This window comes from Vitis riparia, chromosome 3 (genome assembly GCF_004353265.1).
Source record: "Vitis riparia cultivar Riparia Gloire de Montpellier isolate 1030 chromosome 3, EGFV_Vit.rip_1.0, whole genome shotgun sequence".
NCBI classification, from domain to species: domain Eukaryota; kingdom Viridiplantae; phylum Streptophyta; class Magnoliopsida; order Vitales; family Vitaceae; genus Vitis; species Vitis riparia.
Window position 1 is genome coordinate 279,873 of NC_048433.1, and position 21,041 is coordinate 300,913.

Sequence of the window (21,041 nt, forward strand, 5' to 3'; positions counted from 1 at the left end):
GTAAATCAACTGTGTATGTTGATCATGAACCAATTTTGTGTGAATAGGAGTATATCTTGGAAAACAGTCCCTCAAATAAATGGCCGAGTATTTTCCTAGCAATGAATTCATGTATGGGTACACTTTCTTGTTGAATGGTAATGTATAAAAACATCGCCTAAGGACAACAGAAAATTACAACAATCAGTATCAATCTTCTAGGGAGAGATGTATCAATCACCATACCCCATTTGAGGCTTCACTGAATAATGACAACAGGGTCTTTGGCAGCTTGGAAAAAGCAGGTGCCCATTTCTTGGTAGTGATGGTTCTGGGTATATAACTAGTAGTCCAGAAGCATGAAAATTTGTACTTCAGCAACACCTTAGGGTTACACCGATTGGTTTCAAGTACATTGATGAGGATCCAGTAACTATACAGCTTTGAGCTTCCCCAGCTCAGACTGGTTTAAATCTTCTGAGTAAAGTATGCCATTTGGAGAAAAAAGTCGCTGGAGAGCGAGAAAAAATCGTGCCTGAAGGAAAGTTTCAGGATTCAGACTAGCTCAAAGAAGAAAATGTCTGTATGTATGAGTGTGGAATGTTATTTTTACCCATTGGAATGCTACGAGGCCAAACCAGCAGCCTGACAATCCATATCCTCTACTGTACACAAACTGGTAGCATAAACAGTATTCGGTAACAGTTAATGCGTGAAAACAGAAATAGATTTATCCATTGGTATAGAAGGCAAAAAAAATGAAATCAAAGAACAAAGAAGTAGAACTCATACCAATAGTAAAAGACCACCTAAAGAAAAGCATCCACTCATTGATAAACTAATGAATCTAAGCTCCCGTCCAGCCTGCACAAGTAAACAGATACCCTGATGCTAGAATGCAAGATTTTCTACTGTGGAGCGAAATGAAAGGAACTATGAACAATTGGCAAAGCAAGTCGGCTAGAAAATGTATTAACCACAAATTATACCCTTATTTTGATCGAGAGCCAAGAATCAGAGTTCAGGCTACTTAAGAAGTACATAAAAATCAGACTATATAAATGATCATTCTTTGACCATGATAGGCTGTGTAGATTGGATTATAACTCAAAATAAGGAGAGAGAATTTGTCTTTTTTTTCTTTTATTATATTCTTTTATTGCCTATCCCCAAAAAAAAAGAAAAAAAAGAAACTACATAAAAAATCATATATGGATTTCAACTTAATCAAACCTTAATTTTGAGCCAGCAATTCAAAGGAACTTGCGTAGATATATGGTCAGGGATTCCATCTCTTAAAACACAATTAAACATGCAATAAATATCTCATTAGGAATAACAGATTGAGTTATTGGGCTATGCCAACCATGTAATTCTCAAATTAAGTTCTACCAAACTTCTGTTCCATTAGAAGACATTGAAGAAGTGACTCATGATAAAAATATGAAAAGTCACTATTAAATCTAAAGCATACATACCAGCAAAGTTCCCTCCAGACTGTGAGTAGAGGGTGTCACAACTAATGCAAGAAAGTATGGAATCAACACCTTGTGCATCTGCATGCATACAGTATAACATAATAAATACTCAGATAACAAAATGCGCCCTGGCTTGGGTAGCAGGGTGATAAAAAATGGTTGGAGTTAGGTTGAGGTTAGGTTTGGGGGCTGCACATCCTTATGTTTTGTATGCATAAAGACAAAAGGAATCTTGGGTCAAAATGCTCCTTTAACCAGACAGAAAGTAAGTTATAGGTGAAATTATTGTTCAAAACGCAGTCTAAAGTAAGTTATAAGCAATCTGATTGACAAAAGGAATCTAGGGTGAAATTATTGTTCAAAGTAGCCCCCTTTTAATTTTTATTTTTAAATTAGTTTGAAACCATGTTTTCAGAATGTGGCTTCTATACAAATTAGAAAGAGTGCTTTTAAAAACAAAGTTTCTAAATGTGTACTAAAACTGCAGTCTGAAGTCGCAGTCTCAAAACGCAGCTTCTAACAAATTAAATAAAATAAATAAAACATAAGTTATATGGCCAAAAAAAAAAGACACTTTGGACTTTTATTTCAAAAGTGGCCCACAATGTATATTTTAATGACCAACAAAACCATTTTGAACCCAAACTCAAGAAATTTGGTAAGAAGTACGAAAATATTTTCATTGTTTGTAAATTTTGGGAAAAGTGTGTTTTCACACACTCATTTGAAAAAAAAAAGGCAAAATAGGAACCTTCTAAAAATAATCAAGTTTCATGCACTGATTGGGATGGTCAAAGGTAGTACCCGGGATGGTCAAAGTAGTACCTATATTATTAAAAGGTAATATTTGAATGATAAAAGGTAATATCTTTGATAAGAAAAAGTGCATAAAATCCTAATTATTTTTAGATAGATATATGAAATTTGGATTTTATAAACTCAAGTTCCTATTTTGTGGTTTTTTTTGCCAAATAAATGTGGAAACACACTTTTCCCTAGAATTTTCTTTGGCACCTGCACAAGAACAAACAACTATGGATAAAACAATGGTGGTCCATTTTGCATCTTTTATGGGCTTGTTTTCTTGAAACTTTTTTTTAAAAAAAAGAACATAATGTGGCATCTAAATACAGTGATAGAATAGCAAGTGGAGTGGGGTTTAAACTAAATATCACGACAAGATTAAATAATGACACTTCAATATATTGGACCATAAGAGTATTCATAATCCTTATGCATCACAGCTTTGGTTCAAAGCCCCAAAATTCAGAAGTAATTGGTAATTCTCATAACATAGCAGCATAATTCATATGGTTTCACTTTTTAATTATAGCATATTGCCAATTATAATGACAAAGTGGGAGAGGAGGGGACAGAGCTAACCTCTTGTATGACCTCACCATCATGTGTAAAAATATTAGGGAATAGCCATGGAATAGCTATCGCAATTGTTCCGAGTGTCAATCCAACTAAAGCTCCCATAATCAAAAGTGACTTCAGCAGCATTCGGGCCTGTTTAATTTGGCAAACAGAAAGCCATTTAGAGATTTCCACAAGGAATTTTTACTCAGTAATTATGCTTATGTGCAACATCCATTAATGTCCTGAAAAAAAAAGAAAATCAAATAACTTATGTATCCCGACAGAATAGATAAAATTTCTTGGAGGCTAACAGTTACAGGGGCAAGTGATTGAGTGAACACTTTGGAGTGGTTGCAGCATCAACAGAAAATGAATAAATTTCTAACCTTCGCCAGATTTCGATTGACTCCATATATCAACTCAGGCATGAATGATTGTGCGGTTTGTGAGAGAGGCTCACCCCAAACTGTACACATGCTGTACAATTGACTCATGACCTAAGTGAATGGTAAGCCATAATGTAATTCAGCAATCCCTTATAGTTAAAACAAAATATTAGATGAAGTAAAACTAACCTGATGAGCAGCAAGAGTGTGTGTGCCCATAGATGTAGCAAAATATATAAGGAAAGAGTAGAAAGCCACCTAAACAACAAAATGTTACACATCACAACAATCACTTTGAAAGAGATATAGCTAGAGAACCAAGTAAAATATAGCAAACCTTTGACATCATTGTTACAAACACTGGAGCAGCAAGCCCCAATATCTGCACAAATTCATCAAGTGATGGAACAGAGAAGGCGAAAGCATTATATCCTTTCTTGTTCAGAGCTTCAATCATCATATAACCAGCAATGACCTGGATTTGTACTGGTAAGTGACATTACAAAAGGAAAAAAAAAAAGAATACCAATTTGGCGCATCAAAGAGAATGTTCATTCAGCATTATATCAAAACTAAACTAAATATTATATCATTAAAATGTTCATTCTGCATACTTGTGACACCATCGTTGCCCATGCTGCACCAGCAATACCATAGCCTAAGAAACTGCAAAGGACAATATCACCGATGCCATTTATAGCACTGGCAACTGCCAAAGCCTTCAAAGGTCCCCATGAATCTTTCATGCCAAGACTAGCCACCAGAAGGAAAACACCATAATAACAAGTCAAAAGAAAGAGAAAAATTCCTCATTATTTTATAATTTAACAATAAGAAATCACTGTTAAAGATAGCTTCTTGTTAGGTGTAAGTCAAATTAAAATCAAGTAAAACAAAACAAATGTAGTATTATTTGTACCTTGCACTTTGAGCAACCCATCCAACAAGAACTGCTGGCCATGCTAAGCCCCGAATCTACAAACAGAAAAGATTCTCTTCAATTAATATTTTTAATATTTCAATAAGACAAAAAAAAAGAAGGGGAAAAGGCCATAGCAACCAATTAGGTAAAAGGAAAATGTCACAACAACCAAGGTTTTTGTTCTACTACTGTTCACAAAATTAAATTAAGCAGAAAAACATGTCATAATAAATTATTATGCAGCTAACAAAATTGTTTGGAATAAAATATCATAACATAAATTCAAAGTAAAACTATCATCTTATGGTTAGAAAATGTGTTTTACTTAAGATAATTTATGTATTAGACTAGAGTTCAAAGCAAAAGATGATTTATGTATCTCAGTTGTCATCACTTGAATTGCAGTTAGAAGGGATCAGTAGTACGTTTATTATTAAGACGTTTATTTTGCTTTGGCCCATATCTAATTAGGACATTCAAGCTTATCAAATGCCTGATTATCATTTCTTTGAAAGACTTGTTTCTGAAGTTCTTCACCAGCTCAATTTGTCGTTCAGCCATCATACACTTCTAAACCAACAACATCAACTCAACTCCTCACAGACACCACCACATCACTTGCTGTCACTGAATACATCCAAGACATCTCAAATGATATCCTTAATTTCATTGCTTACTACACCTATGCTTCTATTAATTCTAGTCACTTCTTCTATCTCTACATTGTTTGATCTTTAGCCTCATTTATCTAATCATTTCATTTCTTGTATGCTCACTTCATTCAATGGCAAAAGAAAAAGAAAATAATAATGATTAGCAAATTGTTGGAAGAAGCATAATTTAAAGCTTGATTCTGCCTGATTGTAAGCTTGATTGAGGGGAAGCATGTTCTGATTTTGATTATATTTCATTTTTTTTCTTACTTTGCATTTTAGCATTCCTTGTTTTTAGTTCCTGCTTTTGGATAGTTTTCTTTTGTAAGTTATTAACTAGGTTGTATACTTAGAATTAGCACACTACTATAAATAGGATAGTCTCACTTAGTTATGCAATTTTTCATTATTCAATGAATATTTCAAATTCAGATTTTGTACATAGTATCAGAGCACTAGGGTTCTTAGGTTAAGGTTTTTCTGGCCTCTATCCCCTTGGTGCTCTATTTTTCAGCCTTCATTGCCAAGTGTTTTTCCTTGGCCATTATCACCATTTATTACCTGTTTCTTCTCCAACACCAGTTGCCCAGAAAACATTGTTTTTTCTAGTCTTTATTTCCTTTTTTCCTGCAAAATTACCCAATTTTTTCAGACTCTACTCCCAGGTTTCCATACCCTTTACCTTTGGTCTTTTATTCACCATGTCTATTTATTGCTTGAAGTCCTTTTGCTCTAGTCATGAAAACTCGGCATTGACTGCGACCAAGTATAACAGTGATCAGTCCAATTAACCACCAAAATCTGGTGGTGGAAAACAAGGGGAAAAGGACTCTGGATGGTGTGATTATTGCAAGAAATTAAGGCACACTTAAGACCCATGCTGGAAACTTCATGGCATACCTTTTGGGATTAAGAAAGAAGAATATAAGGGAGATAGATCTGATCATCTCATTAACTAGGCCTATATAGGACTCTGAAGCAAAACCTCAACAAAGTCCTAGTCCAAGCAACCATGAATGGTAAGCCTTAAACATGAACCAATGGGCACAAAAGTTTGATCTGATTTGTGCCCAAAAACCCAACCCAATTCTATGTAACCAAGATATCTTGAGCCAAAAACAATCGGTAAGATTAGGCCCAATCCAAGCCGTATCCCTGCATCCTGTAACAATCAAAGTTTGAAGTGACAAGGGATGTTGCCACCCCCAAATAGTTGGGATAATATACTGTGGTTGATCAGTTTAAGCCAACTCAGAGGTGTCAGCCATCCAAATGATAAATATGAAAAAATTGCCAGAGAAATTCGATAACGGAAGTTCTGTTCACTAACACCTCGATGGATGAACTAGAGGTTTACCATATATGGCTGTTCCCAAATGCACATAGCCTACCAAATGATTAGAATCAGAAAAGTGGCAATCAATGAGAAATTCAGGAATCACCCTACTTGATGTCATTATCTCTCTTTTCCAAATAGATTATATCGGTTATCAGTAACAAAGAAGTAAGCCCAGAAAACTATAGGAATAGACAGGCAATTATGCAAGCAAAAAGGGTTTGTGGAAAGTGCACCTGAACATATACATTTGCTGCAGGTACAATATGAGCATTCTTTGGCCCCGTAAAAACTGGAAAAAGCAAAATTAGCATTTATCAGTCACCGGATGCCCTCTGATGGTCTTTTTCTATCATTGATTATTTTTCAAAATACGAAAAAATTTAAACACTTTTATATTTCCTCATATTTGAAACAACGACCTCATAAAAGTAATGAAGCAGTACATAAGCCCAGACTGAAAACAATTCAATCCTGAAAGAGGCCTGATTACCAGTTAGTGCCCATGCACCCAGGAATTTTGTAAAAAGGAGCATCAGCACACCACAGGTAAACCCAACAAAGAGCAAGGTAGATATCTGATGTTGCACTTCCTTTTTATCCTGCATTCATGCTATTTGATTATTCAAATGCTGCATCTTAGGGCATAGGACATTCAATATTAACTTGTTATGTAAATGAACATATCATCATAAACTCCTAATTCTCTAAACTGCAATTGAAGAAAAACGGAAATAAAAACCAAGAAGAAGAAAAGTAGGTATAAAATCAACAAAGCAAACCCCATATTAGAACATCATGTAATAAAAGTAATAAAAGAAAAAAAAAATGATGTGCTAGGGTGTGGAATCTCCAGAATACATGCCTACAAAAATGCACCAGTAGATCAGGGCTCACAAATTTTGGGCAGTGGTAACTGTTTTTTGTATGAGCTGTAACAGAAGACTAAAGTAAACTGTGTCCTATTTAGAGAAATGGCTAGGAGAGAATTGGCAGTAACTTCAGGAAAAATTGGATTCAAAATGGCCCAGACCAATATTCAACCTACAACTGGCTCACAGCCCCAACTATTGCTCATGTTTTCCTGCAGTCTAGTTCAGTCTGTCCATCAGCTTAGGCTAAGGTAATGACTAGGCGGGCTAGCAGGCTACAAGTTGGGAAGAACCAGCCCCCAGTAGATTGCTACCTGGCCTCAAGACAAAAAATTCATAGTCCCATCAAAAGCAAAAAAATCACACCTAAACTCTGAGAGCCAAAATCTGGGTTTGCACAGCCCAGCTGGCTGTGAGCCCACCAAGTCAAGGGGAGTGGGAGCTAAATATCAAAAGCATTAGGAAATCCATGGGAAAGAATTAGAATATAACTCACGTTCAGAATGAGAACTTAGAATGTCCTTTATCTCGTTTTTTATTTTATTTTATTTTTTTATGGATAAAGGAAACGTATATCAAAAAGAGTAACGCCAAAAAAACACCCCAAATTACACAGGGAGTATACAACAAACGCCTAAAAGTGCCACCAAAAAACAAAGGGGGACAATAAAAAATGACACCCCTCAACAAGATCTCATCCAATCCACAAAATCTACAATAAAAGAAGGGCCAAGAGTAATAAACAATTTGGACCACGCCCAAAGATTACAAAGAAGAAAAAGTTTAATCCTTTGTATAGAATGCTCCTTGTTATTAAATGCCCTACTATTTCTTTCCTTCTAACTTGTCCAAAGAAGACACAGAGGAGCATCCCGCTACACCATTTTCCTTTTTCTACCAAGGACCCGTGCCAACTTAAAAGTGTCTCTCTTACTGATGAGGGAAACACCCATGACACACCAAAAAGTGAAAACAAAAGATGTTATAAAACCCTTGTCTTGTGATAGTGAATAAGAATGTGATCAACTGATTCTTCCTCTATGCGACAAAGGAAACAGTTATTTGCCAAAGACCACCCTCTCCTCTAAATGTGATTCAAAGTTAAAACTTTATTCTAAGTAGCTTCTCATGCAAAGAAACCCACCTTGGGTGGCACCCAAGAATTCAAAATTATATTTGATGGGAAAGCAGCTTGACTTCCCAACTCTAAGGCCTTGTAAAGGGCTATAACAGAAAAATTTTCATTCTTTGCCCTTGTCCACAACAACTTGTCCTCCTCATCCTTGCTCACCCCCATTCTTGCAACCTCAAAAGGAAACGCTCCACAATATTCAACTCCCAATCATTAAGCCGCCTAGAGAAGCAGGGTGCCCAGCAACCTCCATCAGCTGATGAGTTCAAACATGCTCCACCCAAGCCTCCTTGAGAGTAGTTCAATAAAGAGAGGAAAGAAATGCTTAGCGATTCATCTTCGCACCACTTTTTTTTCCAAAAAAAACAACTCTTCAACTCAAAATGTCTCAATCCTTCCTAATGGCTTTCTAAAATCCTACCCCATACCCTTCTCTCACTTTGCAAGATTGCCACCTTCCTTCTCTTCCCCATATTTTTCATTGATAACTTTTTGCCAAATGGCCCCCCTTTCCTTCGTAAAAAGCTAACTTCATTTGCAAAGCAAGGCTCTATTGAGGGGACAAAAGATTCCTAACCCCTAAACCACCCTTTCTTTTGTCTGAGTAAACAATAACACACCTTGCTAAATGTGGTTTCCACTCTAGGGCCCTTCCTTCCCAAAGAAAGTCCTTTTGGATTTGCTCCAGCCTCAACCTAACTATCATTGGGATGCAAAACAGAGACATTAAAATAGATAGTCATGCTAAAAGAGTGCTCCGGATTAGGATAAGTCTCCCACCTTTGAAAATATATTGTTTTTTCTACAATGCTAGTCTTTTGCGAAATATCTTCTCCGCACCATCCCAAATTGAGACAGACTTAAAAGGAGATAGTGAGAAGGGAAGGCACCGACCTAGCAACCAAACTCTTGAACCAACTCTGCTGCATTCTCCACACTCCCCACTAGAATTAGTTTGCTCTTTTCCAAATTAACTTTCCAAATGATCTCTCTCCAACTGAAAAGGCTAAACCTAACAAGAGTTATGAAAGAGGATATCATAACTTCTCAACTCTCTCCATCTTCACATATTTCCACTGAAAGAACTAGGAGAAGCGTCTGCATCAAAATTTTGGCAGTTATTGATACCATTGAGATCTTCTTTGATAAGAAGGGATCACCTATCACATATGGGAGAGACCTCGAGCAGCTCAGCCTTTCTTAAACTGTAAAAGCATTTCTGATGTAGAACAGTAAGAGGAAAAGAATAAAGGGAAGAGAAATAGAAGTAGAAGACAGAGATTCCATATAAATTACAAATATCATTAATAGAAAAAAGTTCAAAGTATTTAACATCATTGATCTTACATATAGAAAAACAATCCTAACTCAGAAAATAATTTTAATAATTCTAACTTTAATAAAACCTTATCACTAAAGACTAATGAGTTAATAACCCTAAAACAAATAATAAATAACAAAATCTATCACTTCCTAAATTTACCCCTAACATAAGTGTGCAACTTAACATCTTTATCTCCATCCATTTCCATAGGATGTGAACATATGACTGAATGATGGCTCCTATTTGGCAATTTCCTTTAATAGAAAATTTTCAAATGCTATGTAAAATGCAAAAATCCATTTAAATTCCTGGGGATGTCCATACACACCTTAAATCTCTGGGCATTATCAAGAAACATTTAAAACAATGTAATACTTGCTATCCATAAATATAGAGAGTGTTGTTCAGATTCTTCTAAACACACAGAATTAAAGCCCGTCAAATATATATGCCCAAAATATACGCTAACAAACAACAATAATATCAATAAGGAATCTACTTCTCTAGAAATCCACAACTAATTTTACATCAAGAATAACACAAAAAAACAATAAGACCTTCCAATCACTCAATAAACTAACCTGTCGAGCAAGTGAAGTCGCAACCATATTGGAAGTAGCAATAGAAAGGAACATGAAAACATAACTCATATAATCACATACAACTGTGCCTGGGCCTGCCAATCAAAAACCTCAAAGTAATCTCTACTGCTCCAACTAAAGAAAGTCTGGCTTCAAAATTGATAAAGAAAAATGCATGCCTTTTGCTGCACAGAATGGATTTTTCTTAACACTCCATTTCTATGGAATTCTAAAAGCTTGGTTTGTATTGGAATTATTTTTGTGCATCTGGAGTCAATATTTTTATCCAATTCCAGTTCCAAATCCTTCTGTATATAAAGCAAACAAATATTGGCTTATGCACTGGGCATTCAATTTCAGTTCCAACCAATTAAAAAATAATTTTATTTGGAATTCGAATTCATGCTTTTTCAGCCAAATGCTTTTGAACTCAATTCCACTTCCAAATCCGTCCCGAAGGACCAAACAATAAGATTCAAATGGAGGTCTCCAATTCCATGCAACCAAGCATGAAATTAGGGATTAAAAAACTTCCAAATTAAAATTACCCAAAGCAGCAAGCTCAACCGAGCTTCCCTGACCAATAACAGCTGTATCAATAAGACTCATCAAAGGTCCACATATCCACAGACCCGTGGCAGGCCCCGTAAACATCATGATCTCCTTCATCTGTTCCCATATACTCTGATTCACCCCGAACTCTTGTTTTCCCACTCCAACAACCTCCACCTCCACCTCTTCCTCTTCCAACAATGAAACCGAACCGACATTTTCCTCATTTCCAGCCACAAATTCAACTCCGTCTCCAACAACTTCGCTGGAACTAATACAACCAATTGCGAACCGACTACCACGATTCATCACCGAAGAAATTCGTGAATTTTGCAAAGAGAGAGAGGTGTGAGAGTGAGCTTTCAGGCATCGATTGAAGCAGAATGGAGGTGGAGAGAATCGTCTGAGGCTAGGGATTTGGAGGTGGATTTGGGAAGGACGAGCTAGGGTTTTGAACTGCATTTTTGCTGATAATTCAGAGACCTGAAGAACAGAGGAAGATTGAGAGGTTGTCTGAGGCCTCAATTCAAAAGCAGCCACAGGAAAAGATTTTGGCGGCTGGGGTTAGGCTGCGTCTTCTATTTAATAACGGCCACAAACGCCTTCCCGTAAATGCAACATCCAATAATTTGGGAAGTGAAAAAGCAAAAATTATTAGCATTTTCCTCTTCAGTTATTAAATTAGAAAAAAAAAAAAAAAAAACCAACTAAATTGTATATATATACCCGCCAGTCCCAAAAAGTGTTTCTAATATTTATAACAATTAAAAATATTTATCTTTTAAGTATTAAAAAGACTATAAATACTTTTTATAATCACTGTTATATGTACTCTAAGAGTCCGTATAACAGTGATCATAGAAACCACTTTTAATATTTATAATATTTAAAAATTTTCATTCAAGTATTAGAAATGTTAAAACCATTTTCTATAATTATTTTTAAATCCATTATTAAAAATGCTTCCTAAAATCATTAATAAACGAACTCTATATGCAGCAACTAGATTTATAAAATTTCTTACATTCAACCTATAATACAAAAATCTTTTTTTATTTTTATTTTTGTTATATCTATCAAAAATGATTGTTCAATTAAATGGCATCATATATAATTTATGTTTAATGATGTTATTCTATATCTCATATTTAATTTTATTATTTTATATTTTGAGCTTACTTATTTAGATTCATTCAAATTTTATAATATATTTTGAATGATTTAAATTAAATGTTTTTATAGGTACCAATTTTGGTATCCTACACTTCTTCAAATAGTTATTAGAAATAATAAAATTGCATTTATTTAATATCCTTAATTACTTGGAATTTTTTAAATGATTTAATTTAATAATAAATGAATATCTCAACCCTATTATCTCGTATCTTATATTAAAATCTTAGCAAGGGAGTAAGGGAGAAAATATCAACATTTCATTTGTTTTTTTTTTTTTTTACTAAATTTTTTTATTCCAATGGCTTTTTTTACATCTGTTTTTTAGCAACATAATTAATGGAAGAAAAAATACCTAATGTTACCGTGCAACTAAATTTTTTATAATTGTATTTTAAGATATTTTTCTTAAAAGTAAATAATTTGATATTTTTAAAGGATTAAAAATCTATTTAATTCTTCAGGTATTTTTAATTAAATAAAAATCTATTTAATTCTTCAGGTTTTTTTCAAATACAGATAAATTAAATGAGAAAGTGTAGAATACGGGTTTGAGAATTCTTATGAGGAAAAAAGAAAAAGATAAAGTCCACCATTAGGGTTTTAAGGAATTTAGCTTCAAGATTAGGAATAGTAGAGATTTGGAAACCAGCTTTTCCGTACTACAAAAAAAGCCCTGTTTTCCTTCAACCATGTTTGAAAAAAAAAATATCAAGAAAGAAAAAATAGAAGGAAATAAAAATAAAAATAAATTAAAGTTAATAAATCATTTTATTATGTTTTTTGAAGTTTATTTCATTTATTTTTTTATATTCTTATATAAGGTTTAAATAATTTAAAAATATATTATTCTTTAACCCTTTATAATTATTTTTTGGTTTTTGATTTTTTGTATTTTTGCATGTATTAGTACTTTGTGGAAGGGAATCGAAAAAAGAAATGACTACAAGCTCATTGTTGAATACCTAGTTATTAAAAGAATTACAACAATTGATCTAACCAGTAATATCATCCGCATTGAAACAAGTTATTGCAGCTGGGCATATCTCCTTCCTCACAGTGTTAGCCTTAGTACTGAGGCTTAAAGAATAATAATAATCATGAAGAACCTGATCTTTGGCAGCTTGGACGAAAGCCTTTAGAAGTTTTTTGGTAGATGATCATAGATAGATAGTCTCTCGTCCAGAAGCATCAAACTTCATCCTCACTGACACCTTAATTAAGATTCTGTCATCGGTTTCCCTAGACTGATACTGATCATTTCTATACTACGCGGCTTTCAGTTTTCCCAGTTCATACCGTTCCTCTGAAAAAAGTACACCATTGGGAGAAAGAAGGCGGCGGAGAGAAAGAAAGAACCGAGCCTGAAACAAATATTGTGGGTTGAACTCAAGACAAGTTTGGATAGAAGATGTATATTTGTATGTATGGAAGAGTTCTGGGAATGGTGTCTTTACCCATTGGAATCCTACGAGAGCACACCAGCAGCCTGACAAACCATATCCTGAATTGCTCACAAGCTGGTCATGGGAAGAAAAAAGAGAGAGTTGTTAGAAGAGTAGAAGTAAACATGGAGATAGTTGATGCCAGTGAGAGGCAAGAAATGGATGTCTCATACCCATAGAATAATGGCTCCCAAAGTAAAGCATCCGCTCATTGATAAACTCAAAAACTTAAGATCACGTCCAGCCTGCACAAGTGAACAGAGATCATGACGCAAATGAGTGTTCTGTGGTGGATCTGATGAATGAAACCATGAGAAAATAGGCAAAGCAATATTGTTTTGGAATGTTCCTAGTTAGAATATTTACTTCTTACAAAGAAGTTCACAGCTAAAATGAAATTTCAGACCATAGATACAGTTTCCTAATACCGGTTCCTAAAAAAATGGCTGAAGAAAGTGAATTTTTTATGTTCCAAGGACATGAAAGATGTCAAGGAAAAAAATTATTAAGGAAAAAAGGGAAAGAAATGAAAAAATATTTTTTTCCCTATTCTCCATGGATGAATGAGGGGAAAGTTTGGGAAATGTATATTCATAATAATTTAATTTTCTTTTCCTCAAATTTTTCATAAGAAATCAAAATTTTTTATTTTTATATATAATTTTTTCCAACTTTTTTCTTTCCTTGCCTCTTTCATCTTCATTCTCTTTTACTCACTTTCTTAAGAACCAAACATTACCTAAATGTGTCAATATAAATATCTTAGAATATGATTTCCAATAGAATATGATATTATTTGATATACATATTAAATGAGATATGTTATATTATATTATATTTATATTTGATTTGTGAAATGAATAAAAAATAATATAAAATATATATTATTTTTAATATTTAAAATAAAAATTATATCAAATATAAATATTTTTTATTTAAAAAATTGAAAATTTTATTATATTTAACAATATTCATGATTAAAATAAAAAAAAATTATATTATGTTATTATATATATATATATATATATAATTTATATATCATATATTAATATTATTTTATAAATATTTTTTAAGTTTTTCTTTTTTAATCATAAATTTAATTTATAATAAAAAATTATTTTACAAAATGAGTATATTAAAATAAAAAAATTGATAAAAAGTAAAATTTTGATACATGGATATGTATATCTCATATCCTATCATAGGATTAATATATCCCATATGAAAGGGATACAAAAAATGGGGTATATCTCACCACTTATCATATATCTCATATTTGATTAAACATAAAATAGGATAAGTGATGAGATAACTTATCATATCCCCATCACCAACCAAACATAGGATATGATATAATATCTCTTTTCTTATCCTATCTCATACTACATTACATTTGACCAATCAAACATGGTCTTATCTCATACTACATTCTACCAATCAAACATGGCCTTAGGAGTACTAAAGGACATAATTAACCAAATAACATGTATGGGCAATGACTTGGGCCCTAATGCTTTGCTGCTCAGGCGTCTCCTGAGGCGGAGGCTGAACAAGCAGTTGAAGCCTAGGTTGATGTCAAGGTTATTTCTATCTACAATATCATTAAATTCTACAAGCCAATGAAAGAAAAAGGACAAAGAATCAGCAAATATGGAACTCTGATCATCAGAGTCAGCGCTGGCACAGATCAAAGGGATCTATTTCTTAGAACACAAAAAAATGAACTTGTGGTGATTTTTCTTTTTTTCTTTGTTCTTTCTTTCCTTCTTTTTTTTTTTTTTTTGGTTGTTGAATTGATAGACTGAATACTTTACACACACCATAAGCATAAGTTTCAATCAAGTTTGATCAGTTTTAGGTTCAAAACACAGCATTGAAGTTAGAACAAACATACCAGCAGTGTGCCCTCGAGACTATGTGTACAAGGTGTCACGGCTAAAGCAAAAAAGAAAGGAATCAACACCTTGTGCATCTGCATGGAGCAAGGCAATAACGAATTATTAAAAAAAAGAATCAAACATTTGTTTTCTCATTTTTCTCATGAAGTACAAAAGGCATGAATAAGTTTTATTAATTCTTTAGAGAAGTTGAATAATTGATCTATTCCCTCTTCCTGCAACCTATTACTTGTAAAAATATACATGTGCACCAACTTATTAAAAGAATTGAGCTACTGATGAGTCACACAGGAATCACCCATCCAAGACAACTAGCTATGTGTAAAAAGAATGGTGATTTAGTTAGCACTTTTGGAGTTTGTCCATTTTTTCCAATTGAAGTTGCTGAGAGAAATTACAATAGGCCTCTGAATCCACATGATGGGTTGCAGACAGGTCAGTGACAACTCAAGAAAAAGAGCCACTGGAACAGTCACAATCCCACATATGCAACATACAGTTCAGTTCAAGGCTGCAAAAACAAGAAGGGGATTGACTCCTTTCAGAACTGAGCAATATATTCATCTGGTTTTTTCCTTGATAATTATAGAACAGTAGCATAGAATCAATTAAAATAACAAAATAGAAAAATAAATAAATAAATAAAAGAAGAAGAAGAAGAAAGGGGGGGTGTTTCAGAAATAAGAATTCTCATATGGAGAAAATGGAACTAACCTGCTGCATGACGGAGGGGTCGGGTGTGAAGATATTGGGGAACAGCGCAGGAACAGATGTTCCAACAATTCCTAATAACAATCCAAGGATGACTCCAATAATCAAAAGAGACTTCAACAGCATTTGGGCCTGTTTGATATTACAAACCTTTTAGAACACTCCTGGGAAACATGAGACATATAGACAGACTTTGCAGGGAATTTTATGATGTTAATTATTTGCAACATATCCCTTAAGATCGCCTAGAAAATTGAAAGAATTAATCTACAAAGCCCATATACCCCTAACAAAGCATATAAAATTTTTTGGAGGTTACATGGGAACAGTTGCCTGTAATAGGACTGATATGTGGAACACAATGGTTGAAGCACCAATAATAAACGGGTATCACTAACCTTTGACAAACTTCGATCAACTCCATACATCAACTCAGGCATAAATGATTGGGCGGTTTGAGAGAGAGGCTCACCCCATACCACACACATGCTGTACATTTGAATCATGACCTAGAGTGAATTGTAAATTGTCAATGCAAATGATCATCATCAGTTTCGTACTGACAGAAATTTGAAGCAGAGAAGAAAGCAGGAATTATGAGGGAGTCATGGTCAAACCAACCTGATGAGCAGCAACAGTGTGTGTACCCATAGAGGTAGCAAAATATATAATAAGAGAGTAGAAGGACACCTACACAAAAAGTGTAGAAAATGTCTGAGAATGCATAGAGACAATCACATGAACAGGTACAGCTAGAGAATAAAGTGATATGCAGCCAACCTTTGACACCATTGTCACAAACACAGGAGCAGCAAGCTTAAATATTTGCAGAAGTTCGCTGGGTGATGGAACAGATATGGAGTAAGCTTTGAATCCTTTCTTATTTAGAGCTTCAATCATCATATAAGCTGCAATAACCTGGAAAACATCCTTGTAAGTGACAGCACTAAAAGAGCAGTCTTTTAATTTGGGTACATTAAGAATGCATCAACAGGGATATGAGATAGAGAAAATCAACCATGTGAGAGATTAGAATGTTCATTCAACATACTTGTGACACCATTGTTGCCCATGCTGCACCTGCTATACCATAACCTAGTAAAGTGCACAGCACCACATGGCCAGTGACATTTACAGCACTTGCAACCGCCAAAGCCTTCAAAGGTCCCCAAGAATCTTTCATCCCAAGACTGGACACCACAAGGAAACATTAGAATACACATGGAAACAATTCTCACCATCAACTTCTAACAATGAGAAATCACTGTCATAAATTGGAATTGAATACCAACTAACAAATTCATGCATTAATACATCAAGAACATTCAGTAGATAATGCATGGGAAAGGATATAGTATTTTTTTCACCTTGCACTTTGAGCAACCCATCCAATAAGAACCGCAGGCCATGCTAATCCTCGGATCTACCAAAAGAATATCTTTGGTTCAATTCAAAGGTCATTTGAACAAATAGGGAGGAGAAGAACTTTGTAAGAACCAAGTATTGAAAGTGATTTTGTTTAATAGTAGTAGATGAAAGTACTTTGAGCAAAAGGATGTGTCATAATAATGAGCTATGCATGCAAATGCTAAAATCGTTCAGAATAACAAGAATTAGAACAGGTTTAGACTAGAGGAAAAGGCAAAGCATGTTATGAGTCAAAGTAATCATCTTCCATCATCTACTATAAGGGATTGGTAGTAAATATCCAATCAGGAACATTATAGCATTTCAAAATCCATATCTTTTGCTAAGAGATCGTGTTCTTAAAGTCTTTTCTCTAACTCTTATGATCTGTCTGGATCAACCTTCCTGCAAAATGTTATAAGCTTCAATACTGACAACTCATCTCTTATCAGCAGTATCACCAAATCATTGGTTGTTACTGTACATGATCAAACCATCTCAACTTTGCTCATGTTAATTCTATGACCTATTAAAGCTAGGAATTAGTTTTTTTGGTCTGTGAAGCCGTCCATTTCCACATCTTAATTACACTTGCTCTCTATGATAACAGGAAACTACTAGCCAACTTATGCACTTCTAGTAAAGCCACTTGAGTTGAATTAAAAGTAAAAGCATGAGATGTTGAATTATATTAGCATAAACCAATGAAGAATTGAGACAGCATCTATGTACCTGGCATTCTCTATCATCCAAAAAGATTTTGTGGTTTATCAATAACAAAGAAAAAATAATCTGTCTGGGAAAAAGGGACAACTGAAATTGTATAAGAGAAAGGAACATCAAGTGTTTAGTTAATGGAAAAAGAACCTGAACATAGGTGTTGGCTGCAGGTACAAGATGCGCATTCTTTGGTCCAGTAAAGGCTGGAAGAAAAAGCAGCATTAACAAATTTGTCTATCATTGAATGGCGGGCATCATTAACAAATTTATCAATCATTGAATGGCTTTTCCTTTTCTCTGCTATTGGGCTTTTTTTTTTTTTTACATATAGGATTAGGATACAATGAAAAAGAAGAAACATAAAGATGACCGGATGTCCAAAAATAATGTGGCACTGTCAGCCCATTATGTGAAATTAACCAAATCTGAGTCTTTATTACCAGTTAATGCCCATGCACCCAGGAACTTCATGAAGAAAAGCATCAGCACACCACAAGCTAAACCAACAAAGAGCAAGATGGATATCTGATGTTGCACTTCTTTTTTATCCTGCACCAACACTATCTTACCGATCAAATAATGCAACATAGAGCGTAGAACAGACAACAGCAACTGATTATGTAGGTCATGCCACTACAAAACTCATGATTCCCTGAACTACAGCTAACGAAGAAGACCAGGTGGTCCCAAAACTAACATTAGCATGTACTGAAATACAGAGGAAATACAGTCATATGCAACACAAAGCTGTGAAAGCACCCATCACAACCAATAGAAACACATAAAGGAATTAGTAGCCATGCACATATGATAGTTCATTCCATATACTATATATATAATCAGGGGCGGTGTGGCCTGGAATTGGGTTTTAGGTTTCAAAAAATTTAATAGGCTCAGCCCAAGGGCCAACTAAAACTGAATATTTGAGTTGCATTTCAGCAATTAGCACCACCCATGCACACAAACCCAGTGCCTGTTACAGAGGACTGGAAGTGGTATCGAAAGCCTGTGTCAACAAAACAGCATGCGTGGGCATACTCCAAATGATGCCACCAACCAGCCAAGGCCAAGGCCATGAACTGGTTGTCTTGCCAACAAAAACCTATCATGCCCAGTTCACAGCTTTGGTTGCTACCTGGCATCAAACCCAGAGCCATGACCCAATTCAAAGCTGGATCCATGGCCTCTGAGAAATCCACTAGGAAAATCCTAAAATAATCCCTTCTTGATTGTCTTCTTAGAATGTGATATAGCAACTAATGTGGAACTACCAATGCAGTATTTTAATTATTTTCTCTCATTAATATTCCATGGTCAACGAGAATGATGAATCCATTGCTCAAGGGGTACACCAAATAAAGCTACATATTTTGATAAGTTCAACGTTTCAATTGTTTAGTTCGCCTAGAGTCATGCCTATTCATTATTTGACAAAAATAATTGAGAAAATGATGAGTTGAACACCTCCTTCTCCCAAACTCTTCTTCCAGAGACACAGTAGTATGCACAAAATTTTCTATAAGACAAAAGTTCTTAATAAAAATGCGTTTGTTGAATCAAACAGAGAAACCTAAACCGAGCATTACTCAAAAGTAATAATATCCTTTAACCAGTGAAACTAACCTTTCTAGCCAGCGCAGTGGCAACCATATTTGAAGTAGCAATAGAAAGAAACATGAACACATAACTCATATTGTCGCAAAGAACAGTTCCAGGTCCTGCCCATTCAAAACCATAATGCTTGATGTTGTTTTGATTTATGAAAAGAAAAAAAAAAAAAAAAGCTTAAATCAAGTCAAATAGTTAGCATTTTGTTCCCTCCAATCCCAAAGAATGAAAGACTTAACATCCAAACCTGCACCTTCTTACTTTTTCCACATTTTTTCACCAACCAAACACAAGCTTTAAGCCAAGAAAATTTCCGGAAACATTACCTAAAGCAGCCAGCTCAAGCGAGCTCCCCTGACCAATCACCGCCGTGTCAATGAGACTCATCAAAGGCCCACATATCCACAGCGCAGTGGCTGGCCCCGAAAACATCACAATCTTCTTCATCTGATTCAAAATGCTCTGATCCGCAGCGAATTCTTTCCTCTTCGATCCAACAACAACCTCCACCGCTTCCTCTTCTCCTTCTCCAACATCTTCTTCTTCGAACGACGAAACCAGAGCGCCATTCCCGCCATTTTCGCTCGCAACATCCTCTGTCTCACCGAGAACCTCCTGACTGGAGCTTTTGCACAAAGCCGTTAGGCGATGCCGGCGATCATTTGCAGCCGGAGAAATGCGCAGGCGCGACGGAGCAGGCGAGTTGCGGAAGCGAGCGTTTGGACTATTACTGAATGAGGTTGAAGGTGGAGAGAATCGCCTGAGATCAGGGTTTTGGAGATGGAAGTGTGATGCGTGAGAGAGCGCTTTGAAGGGCATTTTTGGTGGTGAAGAGGCAGAAGCAGAGAGAGAGAGATAGTTATGCACTTTGGAGTCAAAACATTTAAAAAGGGCTGGATCCACGCCAAGGCTTCCCGGCTCGAGCTTCTCGCATGGTCAGGTAAGTCCAGTTTAAATAAGAAATATTTGTGCCATAGAAATGTTAGAAAAAGCGATTTCCACTCTGAAATATATATATATATATTTCATTTCTATTTGTTTTATTAATTGATAAAATAAAGGGATTTTTTACTAAAATAGTAAAAACATTATTTTTTTCAAAGTTTTTTATACTCATTTTATATCAAAACTTTTTGAAAATAATATTGAGGGTATTTTTATCTTTTTGCTATTATATTTATGATTTAAAAAATATGAAGGTTAACTTCGAGAAATATTTTTAGATTTTTGGTCCAAATATTCCTAAAATAAATAAAGCGATCTCAAAACCGGCACAACTCGAGGCTTGGCTTCTGCAGGCCGTTGAGCTGCAGCTAAGCCGCCTTTTCATGCCCAACTACCTCTTGCTTATTTTCGCTGCGCCTGCATATCAAACGCCCAAAGGAGAAAGGTCGACTTGTCAAGTCAGGCGGCAGTAAACCATGTGCCCATCAGTAATTCCACAAGTCCATCATCACTCCATGCATCTGTAGCTTCTCAATCTCTAAGCCTACTTACCTTTC

At 35.0% G+C, this 21,041-nt stretch overlaps 2 protein-coding genes across 2 annotated transcripts; both read right to left on the minus strand.

The window, feature by feature from the left end:
* Positions 1–11,205, minus strand: LOC117911147 (protein DETOXIFICATION 46, chloroplastic). Its single transcript, XM_034825358.1, has 14 exons — positions 10,574–11,205; positions 10,026–10,120; positions 6,610–6,718; positions 6,353–6,408; positions 4,125–4,180; positions 3,820–3,958; positions 3,543–3,680; positions 3,395–3,463; positions 3,206–3,316; positions 2,841–2,969; positions 1,458–1,535; positions 772–843; positions 593–655; positions 1–514 (listed from the first exon to the last, which is right to left on the minus strand). The coding sequence occupies exons 1-14, from the start codon at positions 11,037–11,039 to the stop codon at positions 413–415; spliced, it is 1,683 nt and encodes a 560-aa protein (XP_034681249.1). The 5' UTR covers positions 11,040–11,205; the 3' UTR covers positions 1–412.
* A 1,472-nt stretch (positions 11,206–12,677) lies between these two features.
* Positions 12,678–20,408, minus strand: LOC117911791 (protein DETOXIFICATION 46, chloroplastic-like). Its single transcript, XM_034826208.1, has 14 exons — positions 19,866–20,408; positions 19,555–19,649; positions 18,372–18,480; positions 18,079–18,134; positions 17,172–17,227; positions 16,856–16,994; positions 16,585–16,722; positions 16,426–16,494; positions 16,203–16,313; positions 15,808–15,936; positions 15,090–15,167; positions 13,369–13,440; positions 13,208–13,270; positions 12,678–13,114 (listed from the first exon to the last, which is right to left on the minus strand). Exons 1-14 carry the CDS (start codon positions 20,356–20,358, stop codon positions 13,019–13,021), a joined length of 1,704 nt encoding a protein of 567 aa, XP_034682099.1. The 5' UTR covers positions 20,359–20,408; the 3' UTR covers positions 12,678–13,018.
* Between the last annotated feature and the right edge of the window lie 633 nt (positions 20,409–21,041).

Bases quoted from the DNA above. Each gene is read 5' to 3' on its own strand.
- LOC117911791 (XM_034826208.1), bottom strand. From the start codon at position 20,358: ATGCCCTTCAAAGCGCTCTCTCACGCATCACACTTCCATCTCCAAAAC. The intron at 16,995-17,171 runs GTGAAAAAAATA...TGTGGTGTCCAG, and splicing joins TGGGTTGCTCAAAGTGCAAG to TCTTGGGATGAAAGATTCTT. The intron at 15,937-16,202 runs GTTAGTGATACC...AATATCAAACAG, and splicing joins TTGATCGAAGTTTGTCAAAG to GCCCAAATGCTGTTGAAGTC.
- LOC117911147 (XM_034825358.1), bottom strand. From the start codon at position 11,039: ATGCAGTTCAAAACCCTAGCTCGTCCTTCCCAAATCCACCTCCAAATC. The intron at 4,181-6,352 runs GTGCACTTTCCA...TTCTGTTTGTAG, and splicing joins CAGCAAATGTATATGTTCAG to ATTCGGGGCTTAGCATGGCC. The intron at 3,464-3,542 runs GTTTGCTATATT...TTTGTTGTTTAG, and splicing joins TTGTAACAATGATGTCAAAG to GTGGCTTTCTACTCTTTCCT.